Source organism: Nestor notabilis, unplaced genomic scaffold (genome assembly GCF_000696875.1).
Source record: "Nestor notabilis isolate BGI_N333 unplaced genomic scaffold, ASM69687v1 scaffold5234, whole genome shotgun sequence".
NCBI lineage: Eukaryota > Metazoa > Chordata > Aves > Psittaciformes > Psittacidae > Nestor > Nestor notabilis.
Genome location: NW_009924126.1, coordinates 9,290 through 32,582, shown reverse-complemented (window position 1 = coordinate 32,582; position 23,293 = coordinate 9,290). Strand labels below are relative to the sequence as shown.

The window sequence follows — 23,293 nt, the reverse complement described above, 5'->3', positions numbered from 1 at the left end:
ATTCCTGCTCCAAAGACTCCAACAAAACTCCTCAGTATCAGGTAATAAGAACTGAATGCAAACTTTCAAGACTATGTTCTTCATTATTTTTATTGTGATGGAATTGAGGGGCTAGGGCTGGCATGGAGAAATTTTCAGTTCAGAAAAATCCCAGGCATTGTAAAACTGGGGTAACTTCTTTTGTAAGATAAGCAAATAGCCCAGCTAAGTGGTGACTGTGAGTCATGGCTTAGAGACTCTTCAATTCATCACTATTTTATGAAATTTTCAACAACACTCTTCTATTTCTATTATTTTGTTTTCTTTCAAATAAAATTGTTATAATAGCAATGTCTATTTTTAGATTGACTTTAAATGAACTACTCACGTTTATTTCAGAAAGGGAGGCTCAATTAAAAGCATTATAACTATCAATAATCATAATAATAAACCACTTGTTCATTTAACCACCAAATGTTATTTCATTAAGCCCCTACCTTAATAAGTGATTTTTATTTAGAAAATAACTTTGTTAATAGGACAATGCCTGAACACGTGTCCTGGGAATAAATGGTTCACTTTTCTGTTCCAGCAATACGCTACATGTGGTGTCTCCAACCAAAAGTGAAGAGATTCCACCTCTGATCGAGAACCGAGAAACCTGGACTTCTTGCAAGCCTTTCATTGCTGGTCTAAATTTCTGCACCAAGTTATTGTACTCTAATGCCAGTGCCACAGAGGCAGCTCCATATTATCCATTGACTGGAGAATCCAGGTAAGTCATATCCTCTTTAACTATGTTAATTTTGTATTAAACTAACCTTTGCTTTTAGGGCTTAGCATCTACAATATCCTCTCACATAAAGCTTACCTTTAAAAATCTTTAAAAACAGACTAGCAGGCCCAGCTCAGGAAAGCTGTTGAGAACTGTATGATTTCTTCTGTTGATGGTCATGAACAAAACAGTTATTCACAAAACATTTGTTTATTCCCCCTTTAGATTTGAAGTTGAAATAGTGTCCACAGGTGAAGTGACAGAATACTCTGCAAGTGCAAACTATGGCCTGCAGAGAGAGGGAAATTACCTGATAGACACCTTAAAGTTTGCTGTTCAGGCAGAAGGTAAGATTTTAAAAAAGCAGTATGGTTTAGCTCAGTTTTGAACTGTGTCACTTAATAGGAAAAAGATTTCTATGAATAAATCATAATAGAATTCTTAACAGTATAAAATAGAATACTGTTTTCACATCCAAACAGGCCAAAACTTTAACTCTATTTCATTTCATGTATGCAATCCCAGTGCAAGATTTTCACAATCAGAGGCTGGTTTTATATCCCTAAAATACTTCCCCATGATTTAAATAAAAGTGTAATATTGGTGAATGGAAGCAAGGACGAGATGTTAATGAATTCTATATAAGCAAGAGAAAAATACTATTTTTGATGAAATATGGAAGTAAAGCATAGAAATTGAGAAGAACTGCAAAACCAGCAAATTATTCAAAGGGAGAATCTGTGAGATGGCAGGTTTACGTGACAGAAGTAGTGACGGGATTAGTGGATCAGCGTCTGGTGTGTTTAGAAGACGAGGAGATAAAAGATGACCCAGTTTCTGATTCAAGCTCATCAAAGGTTGTGTTATATCTTCAGGGTGATATGATGTCCAGTTGGTCCTTTTAAATTCTCCTTTTAAGAAAAGTCCAAACAGATTCCATGGTTGCAAATAACCAAAGTACATTGTATTTTCCAGGTGTAAAGCAGCATGAGGCCACACTGACCTTCAGATACAACAGAGACCGAAAGATTTTGACCAGTGATGTCCACATTCCCGATGTTGATGTTGATTTTGGTACAAATTTCAGAATTACCGATGAATCCATTCCTGGGAAGAAAGCATATACCTTTGTCTTAGACTTTAACAATAAGAAGATTTCTGAAGTTACTCTTACTGGCCAGATAAGGTAACTCAGAAAACCACTTGTACCTTTGAATAAGATAGCTAAATGTTTTATTGAAGGTAGATGATTTTATCCCTTTTTGAAGAAATTGCTTGTATAAAGAGATGGATAAACTTGCCATTCAAACCCTCTTAAAAAACCCTTGAGGTATTTTATTTGAAATCCGTCATGTATACACCTAATACACCAAGTGATCTTACCTACTATCTGTATATATATAATTTGCATTACAAGTTCCTTGAGCTAGTTCTTCTATGTTTGCACACACATGACTTCAAAAATGACATTGTACTAGTGTTATTGCAGGTGTGATAATCCAAGGATATAAACAAGGCAAGGTTTGTTCAGAGAATTATTATCTTTTACTAGTTATGTTCGGCTCTACAAAAAGTCATTACATCTCCCCATGAAGAAATGTAATGGCACTCAATAAGCAACAAAACCAAAAATAACTGAGAGCTTCCTGTAAAAATTCCCACACTTCATGATGAGAATATTTCCGGGAACATCTACAGGGGAGCTAACAAAAATGTTCAGCCTGCCAGGGTTTCTAAAATTGTCTGCCTCACAAGCCCATAGTGAAATGAGCTGATCACATTCTTTAATAAACCTCAATCTTCCATGGAATTCTGTGATCTTGATGGTGCCCCAGGGAGTCTTTGTCTTTGCTGTTCATGCAGAATTGCCTCTGATATCAGTGGGAGCTTTGGACAGATGTCAGGGACCTCAATTCTCTTTCATTTGCACTAACATAATATTAGAAGTTTACTCAAGTCAACAAAGTTACAGAGATATAAAATAAATGTGAATAAAGGAAAATGAAGCCCAGTGGCATAATATATTTTGTCAAATGTTTCGTCTATATGTGATACATGGCCACAGTCTGTATCCTTAATAGAGAATTCAGCTTGAGTAAGGAGTTCAGAATTTGGTTCAGGTACAACTTTATCAAGACAGGTATGTATTTCCATCCATTTTAGTATTATGAAATTAGTACAGAACTATTGTGTGCATCTGCACTGTAGCGTTATAATAATTTCCCATTTATTTCCCAAAGTAGCTAGCAGAAGCTGAAAACACTAATTGAATTGGAACAGAGTTTACAAGGATGATTTTGTTTTTTTGTAACACCTATTATGCCTTTACTGTAGATTTAAATGCTGAAATTGCTCCTGAAACATAACTGAAAAAGTAGAATGAAATGTTTTAAATTCACAGTTACTTTTTGCTTTCACAGGTATGCTGGAATGGGAGAGGCAATGTTAAGGGGCACCCTTTCTATTCCTCGCCTGCAAACTGAACTTAGAAGTGAAGCTTTGGTTAATTATTCACCAAGCAAAGGGTATCTTGAGATGAGCTCAGCTGCAACAACTCACGGAAACTCAGTTTCAGAAAGAGTTCTTCTCAGATATGGTAAGGACAAAAACATGATCCACAAGTGCAACCTATGAATTCAAACATCACATTAGTTTATAGTATATCCTTAAATAGAATAAGTATATTACTAATTTTACCTTTTTCTTTTAAATTAATGATTTTCAGATTCTGAGAAAGTTGAACTAGAGTGGAATTCAGGTGCCAGTGCTGCTGTGAAAAAAATGTCTTCTGCCTTCCAAATTGACTTTTCAGACTACCCAAAAACTTTAGAGAAGCATGCCAATGAACTACTGGATCAAAAAGTGGCTCATACAGATATGACACTGCGACATATTGTGTCACAATTTATCGTGGTATGTTTCAACCTACAGTAGATATTACAGATTGACCACATAGCCCTTGTGAATTCCTGCCTCCCCTACAGAAGCCAAAATGGGAGCTACTTGTAAGAACACTAGTCAGATTGAATGAGTTGTATATCTCCAACTTTGATTGAGCCAGTTGCTTTGACAGATGTGAAGGGCTCAGTATATGGATAGTTACAAGGGCTTTCAGATGACTTACTGGAAAGTCTTAAAACTTATTATTTACTTCAAAAAACTTGTCTCCTCATTGCAGGCAACCAACACCTGGCTGCAAAAGGCATCAAAAGATGTCCCCTATGCCCAGACTCTGCAAGACAAACTAAGTGGACTGCAGGAACTGAATATTCAGAACATTAACCTGCCTGTTATTACCATTCCTGAAGAACTTTTCCTGAAAAGGTATGGAGAGAAATTTGGAGAGTCACACAGGAAACTGAAAATATATATTTGTTCATATTTTTGAGTTATTTTATCTTACTTTGTTTTATAAAACAGCATGGAATTGCTCTAAACATTAGCATAAAAGTGGAATCAAATCAAAGAATTTTAAGACCACAGGGATGAAATTATATGGAGGAAATGATGCATGTCTTTAATACAGATTTGACTTTACAACAGTCACTCCTGCATTATCTGAATATATCCTGAAGTTTTGTCTTATATAGGAATGAGAACTAAACAAAAATACAGAGTTTAACTATCTTTACTCCAAGCTACAGAACTGATGAAGCCAGATTTCCCATAGATTTTTGTCTTGTGTCCCTACAGACCTTTTGTCTTTGATCATAACCCTAATATCTTTACTTTTTCCTCTGCAGTCCTATTGGACAGTTTTTCTCATTCCCTTGCATATACCAGTTGACCCCCACCAGTATAGTACTCTGATCTCTTCCCATGTCTGACTCCATCTGTCCCTTGCTCAGAGGCAACACATGCCATGGTTGTACACATATGAACTGGATGCTTGCACTAGTTTGGGCCCATCTTGTCCACCTAATGGAGAATTTCACAGAACTTGCATGAATTTAAAACCTTGAGGGTTTTACCCTTCTGCCAATTTTGATAGAAATCATCTAATATGCCTAAAATTTCTAAGAAGTAAGGTCTGAAAAACAAAAAGAGAGACTGGAAGGAAGATAAATATATTTATTCTGTTTCTAGGAAATTAGATGGTAAATCAGCCAGAGTAGTTCTAGACTTTAAAATACTGATGCACCTGTCAGAATTTGCTCTCACTACAGTTGCTAGCACATATTGTTCTTGCTATTTAGTGTTCATATCACATTGCTGATCTGCCTTTGCATAAGAATTTAAGAAACAGTATTGCTTGGAAGTATCTTCAGAATACACTCACAGCTACCACTGTGATAAATAGAAATATGTCTGTAGTTTTCCCATGAGCTAGGGAAATATTAATGGCTGAAATTAATGTAAAGGACAACAGAAGTTAGTGTAATATTGGTTTACAAAAACAGATGGAGAACGGGCTTGCATTTTATCTCTCTTAGCACTGTTTTTCCATGTACACTATGGTAATATGAAACTGTAGGCTAATGATACACATCTCTATTGCTTCCATTGTGTTCCTAAGCAAAGCAAGGAAAAAACTGTTTTTTCTCCTATGTTCTTGTCAGCAAAACACATTATAATAATAATAATAATAGGAATTTCTACTGCTCTCTCATTGATTTCTTAACCCTTTGATGGGAAGGAACAAATTTCAAGAATGTTTCATTAATTTCCATCTTAGGATGTGCTCTAAGTGTTAAAAAAGAAGATTTTGTAATATAAAAGACAAGTTAGGCAAACAAGAAAAGCATCTTTGCCAGCTTATTGTTCATGCACAAACTAAGGCTGAGTTTCCTCTTGTTTTGCCTTTTCACAATTACGGTTTTTCCCCACAAGCTTCAGCTGACGATCCATTTTTCCAGTCCTATCTTCTGGTGAAATGGTTAGATTTTTATTTATTTTTATTCAGAATAAAATAAATGAGGAATATTTGGGTGAATCTTTTGAAATGCTTATCATCAGTAGAGTAAATTCTTTATAATTTGGATTCTTAGAACTTCTAATACTAACAAGAATTTTCATGGATTTCTATAAGAATGCATTACTGGTTTTTTGAGAAGAATATAATCACCTTTTTCTGATACTCAGCATGCCACATTGCACAAGTATGGCAGTGTTTTTGGAGAATTTTTTTCCTACATCACAGCTATTTTCATTCAAATTCCTTCATTTTGAGGATCATTTTCATGCCAATACATCTTTTCATTTATGTTCATAAAGCAGAGTTGGATTCTCAGAGTAGAAAAACAAATGCAAGATTCGTAACAGTTGTGTGTTTAGCCCCTTGAATGACACTCTCCACCTGTGAGCTAAAATTAGTTGATCTCTGAACAAAGAATCAGGAACCTGTGAACTCTAATGCAAGGTCTTACAGAAAGACTGTGGTTCTGGACTACTTGACCTATGAATCTCACTGATTATAAATAAGGGGAAAAAACATTGACAGAATTCATCAATATCAAAGGTGCTTTCACTAAATTCTGATAGATGAGTGCTTAAAAAATGCTTATAATACTAGATGATCATTACATTTCATTACATTTCTCTCTAAACCTAAATTCAGGACATTGCTATTAGCATGTAAGCAAGAGCAGTATCATGGGAATAATAGGAATCATAGAAACTTCTGGATATGCTTCATGGACTTACAGTTTCTAATAGAGTCTTTTTTTTTTTTCTAGTGAAGGGCGGATCAGATATATCTTAAATAAAAACAGTTTTATAATTAATATCCCATTGCCATTTGGTGGAAGATCATCCCATGACATAAAGATGCCACAGACCGTTAAAACACCTCCTCTGGTAGTGGAGTCAATGGGAATAAGTGTGCCATCTCAGGAGTACAGAATCCCAACATTTACTGTTCCAGAATCCTATCCACTTCATGTGCCTTTACTTGGTGCTTTAGAGGTCTCTGCTAATGTGTACAGCAACTATTACAACTGGACAGCATCTTACACTTTGGCTAATAGCACCACAGAGAAAACATCCAGCGTAAGAACTACTTATACCACAAATGCTGATTCAGTTTTTGAGCTACTTTCCTACAGTGTGAAAGGTAAGAATGTGTGCTAATACTGCAATGTTGGCAAAAATATTTTAATTACTTTATTTTCCATGTATCAAGTACAGCACGCTCATTTTCATGTTGCTTATTTAAAGAAAGGTGTTGTATAATCTCAAATTATATATATATAAAATAATTTATATATGTCCATATCCTGCCAAAACTACGTAGCAGTTATCGGGGACTCAGGCTGGATAGGTGTTAAGACTGGTGTTTTTAAGTTAGTTCCCCTAAAGTTGCAGTCTGAGATCTCAAACTGCAAAAGGACAAGCTAACTTCAGTCTTTTTTAAACTCTGTACCATAATGAAGCATGATAAAGAAAACGTTAAAAAACAGGAATGTTAAATATGGGTTATTATTGAGAGTAAATCTTCTTACTTTAAATAATGACATAACTTTGTGTTGTTTTACAGAACTATATCTAGGAGTGTAGAGATTTAATTTACTCATCGTTCAAAACTTTAGACCCAAATATAAAAATAATAACAATTTTCACAGAAATATTCACCATTTACCAAAACTTTTTAGCCTTTATAGCAAAATGATATAATAGCAGTAATTGCAAATCAAGTAGTAACATTGGCATCAAAATCTTAAAGACAAAAAGGTATAAATTACACCATTACTTTTGTCTCCTTTTTCCTATTTTAGGTTCTGGAGAAGCATCATATAATAGAAATGGATTCACCTGTGCATATGAAAATCACCTGAAGCACAGACTCTTAACATCAGTTTTTAAGGTGGCCAGGACAAAGAGTTATGAACCTAGTCCAGTTGCAAACTACACCATATCACTTATGGCATCCAGTACTCTGGGTCCTCAGCTCTCCTTTTCCAGTGATATTGTTTCTGAAAAGACAAATAACGTGAATATCAATAATGTCAAGATGGAAGGGCAGCTGGAAGTGGCTTCTGTCTTTTCAAGAAGCGTTTATACTCTGTCCAGCTCATACAATGAAAAGAGGCGGGTTTTAGAAGGAAAATCATATCTGAAGTTGGATTCTTCTTACCTTCAGGCTACCAATCAGATATCTGGCAGATACAGTGATGATCTAGTTTCCATTACTTCAGTTTCTGATGTACAAAGTGGACTATTAAAAAACACAGCTTCACTGAAGTATGAAAACAGCCAGCTAAAAATTACATCTGAAACAAATGGGAGGTATCGATACATTGCAGGTGTCAATAAGCTCGAATTGATTTTGTCAAAGAAGATGGCAGCACTTCGATCTGAGTACCAAGCCACATACAAGCAAACCCAGTGTTATGCATTATTTGCAGGTTCTCTCAATTCCCAGGATCTTGTTTTCAACACTGATATCTCTATAACTGATCAAAGGAATCGAGCTGCACATAAGTCATCACTCAATGTAAATCAGTACGGTCTAGCCAGCAGCGCAACCACAAGTGTGCAGTTTAGTCCATTGACAATGCAGAGTGAAATGAACGCCAAACTTGACACTGCTGGAGGCTCCATGTCGCTATCCTCTTCTGGGCGCTATGGTAAAAACAACGCAAAATTCAATCTAGGTGGAAGAGTGAGCCTAACGGAAATAACGCTGGGAAGCGAGTATCAGAGTACAGTTCTGGGTATGGACAACAAACATGTTCTAAACTTCAGAGTTAATAAAGAAGGACTCAAGTTTTCAAATAATTTGCAAGGATCATTCAAAGAGATTAAGTTGGAGTACACAAATGACTTGAATATTCCTGGCTTGTCCTTAACATTTGCTTCGAAGTTAGACAACAGCTTCAGCTTTGACAAGTTCCACAAGCATGTTTTTGACCTACAACTGCAGCCTAGCTCACTTGCAGCTAAACTGAGCAATAATATTAAATACACTAAAACAGAGGTTTCCAACAAAGCAGAACTGCTTCTGGAGCCTCTGAAGCTGAACTTGGGTGGGAATGTCAGAGGAGCCTATGGAGCAGATGAAATAAGGCATACCTACACGATTACATATGCTGATCTAGCTGCAAGCTTTAAAACAGATACAGTCGCAAATGTTCAAGGTGCAGCAGTGAGTCAGAGAGTTAATCTGAATGTGGCAGGACTTGCTTCCTCAGTGACTATTGACACAAACTGTGATTCCAAATCTCTCCGTTTCAGCAATGCTGTGCGTTCCACTATGGCCCCATTTGCTGTCTCTGCTGACATACGTACCAATGGCAATGGAAAGCTAATTGCTATGGGTGAGCACACAGGAGACCTTTACAGCAAATTCCTTTTTAAAGCAGAGCCTCTTGCTTTCACTTTTTCCCATGATTACAGAGGATCTACCAGTCATAGCTTGAGGTCTAGAGGAAGATACACTACCCTGCTTGATAATAAAGTTCATATGCTTTTTACTCCATCAGAGCAGTCAAGTACTTGGAAATTGAAAAGTCAGCTAAACAATAATGTGTATTCACAAGATCTCAGTGCTTACAATGATGCAGAAAAGACCGGTGTGGAACTTAGTGGGAGAGCTTTAGCAGATCTCTCTGTAATGAATACGTCAGTTATACTACCATTCGCATCTGAAGAAGTTAATTTAATTGATGCACTGGGCCTCAGGGGCAGTGTGTCACAACCTCAAGAATTCAGCATCTCTGGTTCAGTGAAGTACGACAAAAATAAAGATATGCATGTCATTAACCTACCATTCTTAGAACATTTGCCAGTTTACTTTGAACAAGTCAGAGGCACCATTCTATCCACACTACAGGCCATACAAAGTTACCTGAAGAACATTGACATAGAACAACATATGAGAAAATACAAAGCAACTTTGGATAAACTCCCACAGCACATTAATGATTACATGGACAAATTAGATATGAAAGGCAGAGTTAGTAGCATGAAAAACAATTTGGTTGCTTTCACAAAGGACTACAGAATAACATCTGATGATCTCCAAATTATGCTGGAAAAAGCTATGGACAATCTTCAAGAAATACTGTCTCAGCTGCAGGTGTATCTGATACAAATTGAGCAATACATCAAAGATCATTATGGGCAGTATGATATTAAAGCACTTATTGCACAGTTTCTTGATCAAATAGCTGAAACACTGACAGATCTAGATAACAAATATAATATAAGAATGACTGTAGTTGACACTATTCAAAAATTGCAATTTTTTTTTCACCAGTATCATCCTAGCAAAATTGGAAGCAGCACTTTGGCTTGGGTTAAAAATGTAGATAATGAATATAGGATTACTGCCAGAATACAGGAAAACCTAGAACAACTCAAGATTCAGATTCAGAATATTGATGTCAGACGCATTGCAGAAAATTTGAAACAGCAGATTAAAACCTTCAATGCTAAAGAAGTTTTAGAAAAATTGAAGCTTTCCTTACCAATTGAAAAAATTAATGAAGTTCTTGAACAAATCAAAGACTTTATTCTAAACTGGATGGAGGAGTATGAAGTGTCTGAAAAGATCAGTGCTTTTCGAGATCGTATGCACAAACTGGTTATAAAATATGAAGTTGATAAGCAGGTGTATTTTTTAATGGACAGAATGGTAGAACTGTTTAACCAGTACAGAATAAAAGAAACTGTCTATAAACTGACTGTCTACCTGAAAAATATTGATGTGAAGTCATGCTTTGATAAAGTTGTTACTTTTATTGATGATGCTGTCAAGAAAGTGCAAACCTTTGATTATGAAGTGATGATAAAGGAAGTGAACAAGTTCCTTGATGTGATTATTAAAAAGCTCAAGTCTTTTGACTATAACCAGTTTGTTGATGACACAAATAACAAAATCCAAGAAGTAACCCAGAAAATAAATGCGGAACTCAGAAATCTTGAGCTTCCACAGAAAGCAGAAGCTCTGAAACAGTATGTGAGAGATGTTAGAGATGTGATTTCAAAATACATGGAACAACTAAGAGACACCAAGCTTGCTGCAATAATTAACTGGTTCAAGGAGCTCATAAACTCAACAACATTTGCTGACCTGAAAGCCAAAGTAAATGAACATCTGGAAGATCTGCGAGAGAGGATTTCTGAAATGGATATTTCCCAGGAATTCCACTGGTATCTTCAGCAGATAAGCCAATTATACAATTCTGTTGTCATATACATTTCTGACCAGTGGAACACAGCTTTTAAGAAAATTGTTGCTTTGTCTGAACAGTATGATCTAAAAAATTGGGCTGAAAATTTAAACCAGTTTGTTGAAACAGGATTTAAAGTCCCTGAAATCAGAGCACTTATAGTCACTATACCTGCCTTTGAGGTTAGTCTCCGAAGTCTTCGGGAAGCAACATTTCTAACACCAGACTTCTTTGTTCCGCTGACTGATCTGCATATCCCCTCCTATGAGATAAATGTTAAGAGACTAAAGGACATGAAAATTCCAGTGAAATTTACTACCCCAGAATTTACAGTTCTAAACACCTTTAAAGTTCCTTCCTATACAATTGACTTGAATGAGATTAAATTCCAGATTGTGAGAATAATAGACAAACTCATGTCTGGTGAATTTCAGTTGCCCGCAATTGATTTGTATTTTAAAGATCTGAAGATGAGCGATATGCCTTTTACTGACATTTCTTTCCCAGAAATACAAATGCCTTCATTTCAAATACCAGAATTATTGGTTCCAAAGCTAAATCTAAATGAGCTCCAGATTCCTAACATGAAGATACCAGAGTTCCAGCTTCCACGTATCCCACATACTGTGACTGTCCCTACTTTTGGCAAATTGTCTGGTGTTTTCAGAGTCATCTCTCCATTCTTTACACTATCTGCACAAGCTGAGGTTCATAATACTACAACATCCACAAGCAGTCCAGAATTTATGACCTCACTTTCAGCTCAAACAACGTCCAAATCAGACTTCCTAGTTTTTAGTGTTATTGTAGATTCACGTCTCTTAGCCCCTGACATGAAGCAGCTGAACCTTAAAAATTCCATGAAGGTCAACCACAGGTTCCTTAAAGTTGATCACACCAATGAAGTAGTATTTTTAGGGACTTCTGTAGAAGGTGAAGCTGAAACTAGAGCAAACTTATACACAACGAAAAATTCAATAGAACTACAGAATAATTTAATGGTCAAGCTGCAAAGAAAAATTTGGATCCAGAGTGGAACAACATATTCCCACAGACTGAATATTCCACAAGCTGATTTCTCCAGCCAGGCTGATTTGGTCAATAATATGACAACAGAGGTAGAAGCAGGACACATAGCTTTTACCTCCACTGGTAAAGGAAACTGGAAATTGGCTTCTCCTAATTTCTCTGATGAAGGCACTCATGATTCTCATGCCACTTTCAGGGTTGAAGGCCCCATTATTACATTTTCTGCCAACAACAGAATAAATGATAAGTACCTGAAAGTCAACCAAGCTATGAGATATGAATGCGGTTTCCTAAATTATGCAACACTTCAGATTCAGTCTGAACTTGAGTCACAGCGTGTGGGGCGTAGCGTTCTGAATGTAAAAGGCACAGGACAGCTTGGAGGAATGAAAGTAGAATTGACGGGCTCTCATAATGCTCGGCTCAATGGACGGATTACTGGAACTGTAAATAATGAGTTTTTCTTCTTGGCACAACCTTTTGAAATTCGTCTGTTAACAAACAATGATGGAAATGTGAAAATCGGCTTCCCAATGAAACTGACCGGGAAAATTGACTTCCTGAATAACTATGGTTTTGCACTCAGTTCTTTTTTTTTCAGCAGGTCAACTGGCAAGCTACTGGCAGGTTCAATCAGTACAGATATTCCCATAACATGTCTGCTGTCAACAATGATGATAGAATTGAAGCTAAGGTTGAAATGAATGGAGATGCCAATCTGGATTTCCTAAATATTCCTCTAACCATTCCTGAGCTTCACTGGAATCAATACTACTCAGCTAAAAGATTATTCACTGTGGGAACAGGTAGGCCTGAAGGATTTATTGAAGACAACAAGACAATCCTTTGATTTAAATTTGAATGCTCGGTATGAGAAAAACAAAGACATGCATGTAATCCCGCTTCCTTTAGCAACAGTGCATGAAGCACTTAATAAATACATCATTTTCTTCAACAAGTATTTTGAGAGAGGAAGAAATACCGCTTTAGATTTTCTCACGAAGTCATATAATGAAGCCAAAACAAAATTTGACAAATACAAAATACAGACTGCACTGAACAAATTGCCACGAACCTTCAGGGTTCCAGGATACACCATTCCAATTGTGAATATTGAAGTTTCTCCTTTTACTGCTGAGATGCCAGCCTTTGGTTACATGCTCCCAAAAGAAATAAGTACAACAGGATTCACAGTCCCATTTATTGGCTTTTCGGTGCCATCTTACACACTAGTTTTACCTTCTCTGGAGCTTCCAGTCCTTCATGTCCCACAGGATCTACGCACTCTAAAGCTTCCTAGATTCAGAATCAATAGCCCATCAAACCACCTCTTAATTCCTGCCATGGGAAACATTACTTATGACTTCTCATTTAAATCCAGTGTGATCACTTTAACTGCAAATGCCGGGCTATTTAATCAGTCAGATATTGCTGGGCAACTCAGTGTCTCATCTTCTTCTGTCATTGATGCACTGCAATTTAAGCTGGATGGTTCAACAAGTTTGACAAGAAGAAGGGGGCTGAAGCTGGCCACGGCATTGTCCCTGAATAATAACAAATTTCTAGGAGGAAATCATGACAGCACTGTTAGTCTCACAAAGAGGAACATGGAAGCTTTAGTGGAAACAAACGTAGAAATCAACACACCAGTTTTAAAAATTAATTTCAGCCAAGAACTTTCTGGAAATACTAAATCTAACCCAACTCTTTCCTCAGGACTAAAATTAATGTATGATTTTAATACTCCTAAATATGGTACCAGTGCTAAGGGAGGAGTTGCTCACAAATTTGCTTTAGAGAGTCTTACGTCTTACATATCAGTAGAAACTTCTACAAACGGGGATATTGATGGAGTGTTTTACACTGGAAATACATTTTCTGGACATCTAGACCATGAGGCAAACACCTATCTGAATGCTAATGGAGCTCGCTCATCTCTCAAGCTTGAGGCGCGCTCCAAAGCAGATGGACTCTGGAACAATGAAATGAAAGAAATACTTGCAGTTGAAGCATCTACCCGTCGTGTTTATGCAGTCTGGGAGCACAATGGGAAGAACTTTGCACGATATACACCTCTTTTCACAACAACGGGGGCTCAGAGATGCAAAGCAACCTTAGAGCTGGCTCCTTGGGGTGTATCAGGAGATCTTCAGATTCAAGCCAATCAGCCAAATTCCTTCCTGGACACAGCCTCAGTTAATCAAGTTGTCACAGTGAAAATCAGTACTGCAAACCAGAAAGTTGGCTGGAAGGGTGAAAGCCAAATTCAGTCCTTATCTCTTAGTCATGACATGCAGTTATCAAATGAAAAATCAAAGGCAAAGTTTGATATTTCTGGATCTTTGGAAGCATACATGGACTTCCTCAAAAACATAAAGTGCCCTATTTCAGAGAAGAGCTTATGGGATATCTTGAAATTGGATGTCACTACCAGCACTGACAGAAAACAGTACTTAAATGGTTCAGCATCCCTCGTGTACACAAAGAGCGATGATGGTTACTTTTTCCCCATACCTGTGAATAAGCTGACTGATGGCTTCACTTTCAGTATTCCAGAGTTACACCTAAAGGCTCCAAGCCCTGTTCTCAGCACTCCAGAGTTCAGAGTTCCTTTCACCACTCTCCAGGTCCCAGCACAAACCATTGACTTGAGCAACATAAAAGTTCCACAGACTCTAAACACAATGCCATTTGATGTCAACTTACCCACACTGCCAAAACTAAGATTCCCCAAAGTGGATGTAGGAGCTAATTATATTACATTAGAAGAATATAAAATACCATATCTTGAACTGACAGTACCTGAATACCAAATAACTGTGTCTCAATTCACTCTTCCAAAGAGTATTTCTCTTGGCAGTTTCCATGTAGATCTGGATGAAGTAGCTAATAAGATTGCAGATTTTGATCTGCCTACAATTACAATTCCTGAACAGAAAATTGAGATACCCCCTCTCAAATTATCCTTGCCTGCTGGAATATACATCCCATCATTTGGTGCCTTGACTGGATCTTTCAAAGTTGCTTCCCCATTGTACAATGTTACCTGGAGAACAGACTTAACAAACAAAAAGGACTCTTTTGAACAGACCATTGACTCTACCTGCAGCTCAACATTGCAGTTCCTGGAATATGACTTGAATGGTAAGGCATTAAAATTCAATATGCTGCAGATCTGGGGGTAATACTTTATACTGGCTTTCTTTCAATATTTTTTTCAGTGACTTTTTATATGAAGTTGTTGCTGTCTGTTTAACATTGACATTAGACTATACTTTTATCAGTAGCAGAATGTTTTCATGAATTGTTATCAGAGTCTCAGTCAGTCACCCTGAAGACTAGTAGCTAGATATATGAATAATTAATATTATACTGCGAAAAAAATGGGAAAGTTCTCTTTTTCTGTGTAGTAGTTTCTTACTTTAAATTTTGAATGACATAACATTTCTCCATTACTTACATGCAAAGGAGAGAAGGCAGGCTGACTTTTTATCTGATAAAGAAATACCTATGTTTTTCGTTAGGCAATGAGCATATTTGATTTCAGAAATTATTTAAACTCAGAAAACTATGGAGTCCCATATAGTACTGAGTAGTAGACTTTAGAACAATACTAAAAATACGCATCAGAATAAATTTCTAAACTCTCAAGAAATTAGAATCCCCATTTATGATCGGCATGAATACAAAATGTTCTCTCCATGTTGCTCTAAATATAGAGAAGAATTGAATTTTAAAATACTCTGGTTGACCAAATATTTTCAAATCTTTTTATATGGGGCATTACGGGCATTCGGGTTTTTGATGCATAATTTTACATCCTAGTGAAACACTGCACAAGTGGCTATCTAAGATGCAATTGAATATGTATTTTGCATTGTTTGCTGGTAAGGTTTTGAAATACACACATTTGAAATCTTTTTCACAGTGGTTTCAAACTATAAATATGAAGAAGGCGTGCTTGTTATGAAGACAACTGGCAGCTTTTCACATCGTGATATGAGTGCAAACTACAAGGAAGATCTTACTGTTTCAGGAATTAGGTAAAGATTTCCTCTAATAATATAATGTTTAATGGACAAAATAGCCAATGAGCTATTGTTGCTTTGCTCCCTAATGCCCGAGAGGGCTTTGCTGTAGTAAATAAGAACCTGTATAGCTACCATGTCATTATTGGCTGTTCGTTTTTCCCTCTTGAGATAGCTGGAAAGCTGTTCCCTCTCAGCATTTCTAGAATAACTTTTCTCAGCAGCCTCATTTGAGAAAAACGCTGAGATATAAACACAGTATTTTATAATCATAGCAGTTCTAGACCCGACCATCAACACAGCTGGGGTTATTTTTCACTGAAACCCTCTGTCACCACAATCCATCAAAGAATAATTTTTATTTAGAAGTACCTGTATTAGGGACTATGGACTTGGTCTTTTAACTGCCTGGTTTGATCTGCAAGTGTTGTGTTGATACATCGAAGGGACAGAGGTGTGAAGTCAAGTACGAATGCAGACAAAAAGTACTGCCTCTAGTTGTGTTTGTTTAAAAAAACATAGTCAGCTTGTATAAGACTGTAGAAAGCTGGCAGCAGTACAGCTAAAGGTTTTGTTTGGCTAATTTAATGAAAAATCTCAACAGAGCTCAATACAGTTTTACCTAAACGAGGAAAATTGGAGTGATGTGGAGTTCTAAATATATTAGGCTAAGAAATATGGATAGTAAACACCTACATTTTCTTTTGATAACGAAGCCATTGTTTACATGCATATAATAGGTGGTATAGCATTTAGACATACTGCACTGGGTTTTTTTCTTTGTGCGTTTCTTCATAGCTGTGTATTCATTGTTGTTGCAGCATCACAGACAACACTGCATCACTAGACATCATCAGCCCAACTTTCACAGATGTTCATATGCATTATGAAGAGACTGAGAGCAGGTCATCTGGCTCTGTATCTTCACCCTCTGCTGGGACCTTGGGCTATGTCATTGATAAGACCAATGACATTCTCATGGCAAAAGTTTACTACCGAACTCGGGTAAGCTTGATATGAGCAAAGGAAAGTAAAAAGGTTGGGTGTGGCCAGGGGAAGCGTTCCCTTTTAAAGTTTGTGTATGTTTATGTTGAGACATAAATTAACAACTCTTTCTCCAAAGAAAAGGCATATTATCAGTAATCAAAGTTTTTGTTTCCTACATTGGCCTTTCCAATCCTAAAAGTAGCATCTGTCTGAGGAGGCTGTTTCAGCTCCTCCACACAGTTAATTTTACCCTCTTCTATGATCAAGAAGACACACCCATTGAAAGTGAAGAATGTACAAAGCCATTTTTAGATAAGCCATCCATCAGCTTTAATGTATACCCATCAGGCTACTTATAATTACTACAAAAGTGACCATTATGGGAATCAGGCCACTGGAAGAAGTCAGACCATCTATAGACTGTCTTTTTTAATCCGTCAATATATTACAATACATTCTGAGAATTAAAAATCTTACTAGATTTACCAACAAAACATTCTGGGTTTTTTGACATACTACAACAATGTCAAACTTAAAATCTTACCTTCCACAATGAAATACTAATTTAGGAATCTCAAGCAACTCATAAATCACTGAGTGAATTGTCACTGAAAAATAGAAAATTTGTTTCTGTAAATAGATTCTCATTTGAGGATCTCTAATTACTCTGGGTAACTAAATTGTCTTATTGATTTAAATTATTACGAAATTGAATTCTGTAGTATTTTCATATGAAGAAAATGCTTTTTGAATTCACTTTTAATTATTTCAAGAATGCGTAGAAGGCTCATATTCCCAAGTAATTCACATGCCTTATGAGACATGATAGGCATTTATTACAAAGGAAGGAAAAATCTTACTTGCAATCGAATTTTAAACATTAACAGACAGTTACGTTCTGGTGCTGCTATTTGAAGAGGCATAAAGTAGTACTTGCAAATACTTGGACATTTCAAGATGAGAGCAAACACATAGTAAGCAAAAAAATTGTATTTGTCCTAATACATAATAAAATTAAAGATAAAAAATGGGGATGCTGAAATACAAAGGCTCAAAGGCAGGTGTTAGGGGGATGGTGCCAGACTCTTTACATTGATGCTCAGTGACAGGATGAGGAGCAATGGCCATAAACTAAAACACAAAAAGTTTCACTTCAATATGAGGAAGAACTTTTTACATTGAGGGTGGCAGAGCACTGGAACAGGCTGCCCAGGAAGGCTGTGGAATCTCCCTCTATGGAGACAGTCAAAACCTGCCTGCATGTGTTCCTGTGTAACCTGCTCTAGGTCTTCCTGTCTTGGCAGGGGTGTTGGACTAGATGATCTCCAGAGGTGTCTTCCAACCCTAGTGATTCTGTGAAATATACACACAAATAATTTTGGATTTATTTCATATACAAGCTACCTTTTTCTTATCCTTTTCTATATTTGCAGTTTGCTCCTCAGAAGGACATTGACATATTAAAAAGTGAGATATCCTTCAACAAACATGGCCTGATTCAAATGAAATTCAACTGGAAAGAGGATGCTGCCAAAGACTTGCTCTTGGGTCTAAAAGAAAAAGTACCTAAAGTGGCAAATGCAGTCTATAGGTATGTTAATCGGTATCATAAGGAGCATATGGGACTGGAAATCAGTGCTGCCACCTTAAAGATGAAGAATATCATGCAGAATAATGCTGACAGAGCATACACATTTGCTGTAAAACAAATAGATCAAATAGATGCTCAGCTTCGCACAGCTGCCAATGAGGCCTCTGGCAAATATCAGGAGATGAAGGTCAAAGCTAAACAGCTGTATCAAAAAGCAGCAGATCAAGCTGAACAGCTTGACTATCAAAGAATAAAAACAAGGCTTTTGGGTGCTACAATTGACATAATAGAAGAGTATCACAAGAGAATAAAACACCTAATTGACTCAGTCATTGAATTTCTGAAGACCACAAAGTTCCAGGTCTCAGGGCTGACTGAAAAGTACACTGGTGAAGAAGTATACCTTATGACTACAGAGAAGGTAGCAAAAACCGCTGATTTATGCCTTTCAAAACTTCAGGAGTACTTCGATGCCTTCATTGCAGCTATCAATGAGCTGGAAGTTAGGGTTCCTGCTTCTGAAACAATTCTGAGAGGTCGTAATGTACTTGACCAAATTAAAGAAATGCTGAAACAGTTGCAGGAAAAAATCAGGCAGACATTTGCTACTCTCCAGGAAGCTGACTTTGCAGGAAGGCTTAAGCAACTGAAACAAATAGTGCAAGAAGTTTTTCAGAAGGTAGAAGAAATGGTGAGAAGCTTGCAATCCAAAAATTTTGAAGACATCAAAGTCCAAACACAACAGCTGTACAAAGATGCAATTGCTTCAGAGTATGCACAGGAACTGAGATATCTGGCAGAAGATGTTAAAAAACACATTTCTCAGTTTAAAGATTTTAGCCAGAAGACATTCCAGGACCTTTCAGAAAAGCTGCACCAGCTGCTCCTTTATGTAAAGGCTTTGCGGGAGGAATATTTTGATCCAACTACACTTGGATGGTCAGTGAAATACTATGAAGTGGAAGACAAGGTACTAAGATGGCTGAAGAATCTAATAGATACACTAGTGGATTGGCACAACAAGTACGTTGGAGATCTTGCTGACTCACTTACACACCTGACAGACCAAGTTAGAGAACTGGTGGAAAAGTACAGCCAGGAATATTATGACCTTATAACTGATGTTGAAGAAAAAGGAAGACAGAAGGTCATGGAGCTATCATCTGCTGCTCAGGAAAATATCCGATACTGGTCTGCAGCTGCTAAGAGGAAAATCAATGAATATAATAAGCAATTCAAAGAAAAACTCCAGGAGATCTATGAGCAGCTTAGTCATTCCCAAGAAAAGCTAGTCAATGAGGCCAAAAGGTTAATTGATCTAACCATAGAAAATTACTCTGCATTCCTGCAATATATCTCACAGCTTCTTCGTTGGTTTGAGCAAATAGCATCTGAGAGCATAAAGCCGTATATAGCTGTTGGTCAAGGAGAGCTTAGAATAGGTGCCCAAGCCATTTGACTGGCAGTCCATTTACCAAATGCCCCCAGAAAAGCAGAAGCATTCAGAAAAAAAGTGGAACTAACATGCACACTGATTCAGCAAGGCATTGAGCAAGACTCCAGGAAATGGGAAGAAATGCAAAGATTCATTGATGAACAACTTGCAACTGAGTCTTCAGCAGATTATGGAAAATATACGGCATCACATGAAGACATGAATGGACCTCCAGAAGAGGAGAAGTAGTAAGTTTGCACCACAATGTATTTAAAAATAATAGCAATTAGCATACTGGAGCTTCAGTTAGATACTGTTTGAATCTGAATTTGTAAATGAAAAGTGAATAATCTACATCAGGTTATTTTAATAAGCTTAATAAGCAAATAAATGAGTTTCTTATTACATTTTTGTGTTATTCATTGCAGCTGCTTTTACTTGGACCATAGGGCTTAATCCAACAATTGTCAAGGTCAATGGGAAGTCTTTGCTTCGATTTCACTGTATGTTGGATCAAGCCAATAATGTGCAATACATATTGTAAATAGTCACAAAAGCTATGGAATACATAAAATAAAAAGGTTTTAAGAGAAAGGTCACATTCATAAGCCAGTTGAAGAACAACCTAGAAACATATCTATTTCCCAGCATAGATACCTTCATAGATAAGTTTGGGAGAAAAAGAAGAGGAAAAAAATATACACAAAACCATGAAGATAAAAATAAACGAATTGTGGAAATAACATCAAAAAGTGAAAAAGAATGTAGACATATAAACATACCTAGAAATCTGACTCCTGGAAAACTGCAGATAATAATGTCAATGTTCTGTTAAGAAAAATGAATTTATGCATGTATCTGTTTTCAGAGAACTATGCCAACAATTTTAGTTGGGTTTTCTTTCTACTGGCTAATTTATAATACAGAAATACAGGGTTTTCTTACCTGTTTCTCCATGATATTTCTGTTTTCACATCAAATTTTCTAACTTCTAGTTATTGTGAGTTTAGTTAACTATCAAAGTTTCACTGACATGACTGTATATGATGGGAGTCAAAAAGTTTTCCCTCAGCCTCCTCGGCTGAAACCTAGGCCTCATTCAAATGAATTCTCAATTTAAAGATGAATTTCAACAATGTTGAAGAATTCACTCAGAAAATAGGACTGCTTTTAAGTGGAAGATATATGGACCTGTTATGGTTTATTTTCAGTTGTTGGAATACTACTTAGACAGTCCTTGAAAAAGACATGCTCAGGCTGAAATAATGTTACCTCTTTGAGAATAAACTCTCTAACAAACAACACTAGAAATTTTGTGTATATGTCTTTTTATTCAATCGGTTCACTCTGTAATATGGTTGTTGATTGTTCATTAATGGAAAAACAGAGGCTCTGGTTTTATCCCATGGAACGATTTGCTACATACATGAAGCAGTGGAGCACCAGCTTACAAATACTCAAATGAGTTTGGTGGCAGCAGATACATATTTACAGCACAGAGCAATATCATGTAAAGATGGTAGCTCAGGTCCTGGAGATGGGAGATTCCAGTGCCTGTGTTGAGTTTATGTAGCAATAACACTCCCACATCTACAGCTGTTCCACACCAACACAGCCAGATCTCAGTGCAAGTTGGGCTATAGAATTTCAATATCCCTATTGCCAGTTAATATTATTACCTAAGTAAGCCTTCCAATAAATATTTTTATCAGATGAGCTACATTAACCCCAAAATCAGAACCTGACAAGCACAGTAGTATACACAAACCTGTCTAGTGGTCAGCAGAGTAGGCATCTCTTAGAAAGTAAAGTAAATCCCTTTTCTCTTTACAGCTTTCATTCATCACAAATACATCAATAATTCTCAGATAAAGCGATGGAGTAGTCCCGTGAACTGTAAAATAAGGAGTTTTCATTGTGAATAGAATTAATCTGCATATGTTACCCTGCCCAGGGGAACCAGAGGTATAAACATCCCTGTTTACTTGTCCTACTGAGTATCCCAGTAAATAAAGATGTTGACTGCAGAGCCCTTTCACCTTCATTAACAAAGAAACTATGGGTCATCTGATCTTTATTTGATGTCAGATTGCACAACTTATTTCCCTGAATTTCACAAATGTTTAAGCACAACCAGATTTCTCAGACACTGCTTGATTCTTGCTTCCCTTCATCATGACAAATAGCCCTGTGAAACAAAGGACAATAGAAGAAAATATAACAGTTCTGGGAGAAGAGAGATTTAAAGTTTTGTTTTCTTTAGTTTTCCTCCTCATGGTTATTTATTTCTGTCCATCAACCATCATTCTTGGGAGGGTTATAAATTCTAAAAAAAGGATTTAGTTATAAGGAATGGGTTAACTGAATAAAAAATATGCCAAATAGCATAAATACTGGCTCTCTTTGGCAAGAGTGAAGCTTCCCAAGAGCAAACACAATAGTTTGCACACTAAACTGTGGTTAGAGGTTAGAGGAGATTTCCAAGTCTCATAGCAGCATTGCAGCCAATTGGATTAAAGCTCTCAATCCTGTAATCGATGTGACAGCCATCTTGCAGTCTTCCCACAGTTGGTTTTGGGAGGGACTGGAAGCAGAACATTGCTCTCAAAACCAAGATCTTGCTGAAACTTAGCTGCTGTTAAATCCCCACACCAGGGAGGTCCTCTGAAGCACCCCTTTGAAACTCTGGCAGTCTGACACAGGAAGGGGTTGTGTATGTTTACATGTGTGTATAGGTATGTCCCACAAGCATATGCAACCAGATGTAACTTTAATTTCCATAACTTTTCCTGTTGTTTGTTGTTTTCTTTTTATTTCAGGTTCTAGAAAATTTTACCCTTATTTTCCACATAATATGTTAGAGAAATGTATACAGAATCACAATTATTCAAATTTTGCTGGAATTCACTCCACTTACGCAATATTTTTCAGTCTAGTTCATATAATAAGAAATACTATATTTTATTAAACTGAATCGTGTGGGAGATAACAGGAGATCAGCAACTGTCTGGGGCTCAGTGACCCTCTTTCTTTTCTTCTTTTTTTTTTTTTTCTATAGTCTTCATCATCTGAATTCTCATAAATGCCAGAGGGGCTTTTCTTTATAATTTATAGCAAGTATCAGACATAGAGCAGAACTGGTTGTAAAAGTTTAATTAAGTGAAACATTCTAACAAGAAATTCAGAGAACAATATGCCCTGCTCTAACTGAGTGATAGTAGAAATAACATTGACAAGAAACGTGTGTGTTCCTAAATGAAAAACTTTTGCAGACATAAGACAGCAAAAACGTTCCAGAATTTTAGATTATGCAACAAACTAGAGCTGAATTTTTATTAAGTGATTTAACAATACATG

General features: G+C 36.7%; 1 protein-coding gene across 1 annotated transcript in view; it reads left to right on the top strand.

The window, feature by feature from the left end:
• Positions 1-20,389, top strand: part of LOC104404119 (apolipoprotein B-100-like) — a 36,832-nt gene extending 16,443 nt beyond the window's left edge. Inside the window, 17 exon segments of the mRNA XM_010012470.1 lie at positions 1-41; positions 572-754; positions 980-1,101; positions 1,730-1,940; positions 3,175-3,350; positions 3,480-3,667; positions 3,933-4,078; positions 6,430-6,806; positions 7,468-12,485; positions 12,488-12,654; positions 12,656-15,039; positions 15,824-15,938; positions 16,745-16,928; positions 18,344-19,951; positions 19,953-19,983; positions 19,986-20,112; positions 20,114-20,389. The exon segment at positions 1-41 is cut by the window's left edge and continues 18 nt beyond it. Of these exon segments, the coding sequence (XP_010010772.1) occupies positions 1-41; positions 572-754; positions 980-1,101; positions 1,730-1,940; positions 3,175-3,350; positions 3,480-3,667; positions 3,933-4,078; positions 6,430-6,806; positions 7,468-12,485; positions 12,488-12,654; positions 12,656-15,039; positions 15,824-15,938; positions 16,745-16,928; positions 18,344-19,951; positions 19,953-19,983; positions 19,986-20,112; positions 20,114-20,159 (11,124 nt within the window). The 3' untranslated portion in view covers positions 20,160-20,389.
• The last annotated feature ends 2,904 nt before the right edge of the window (positions 20,390-23,293 follow it).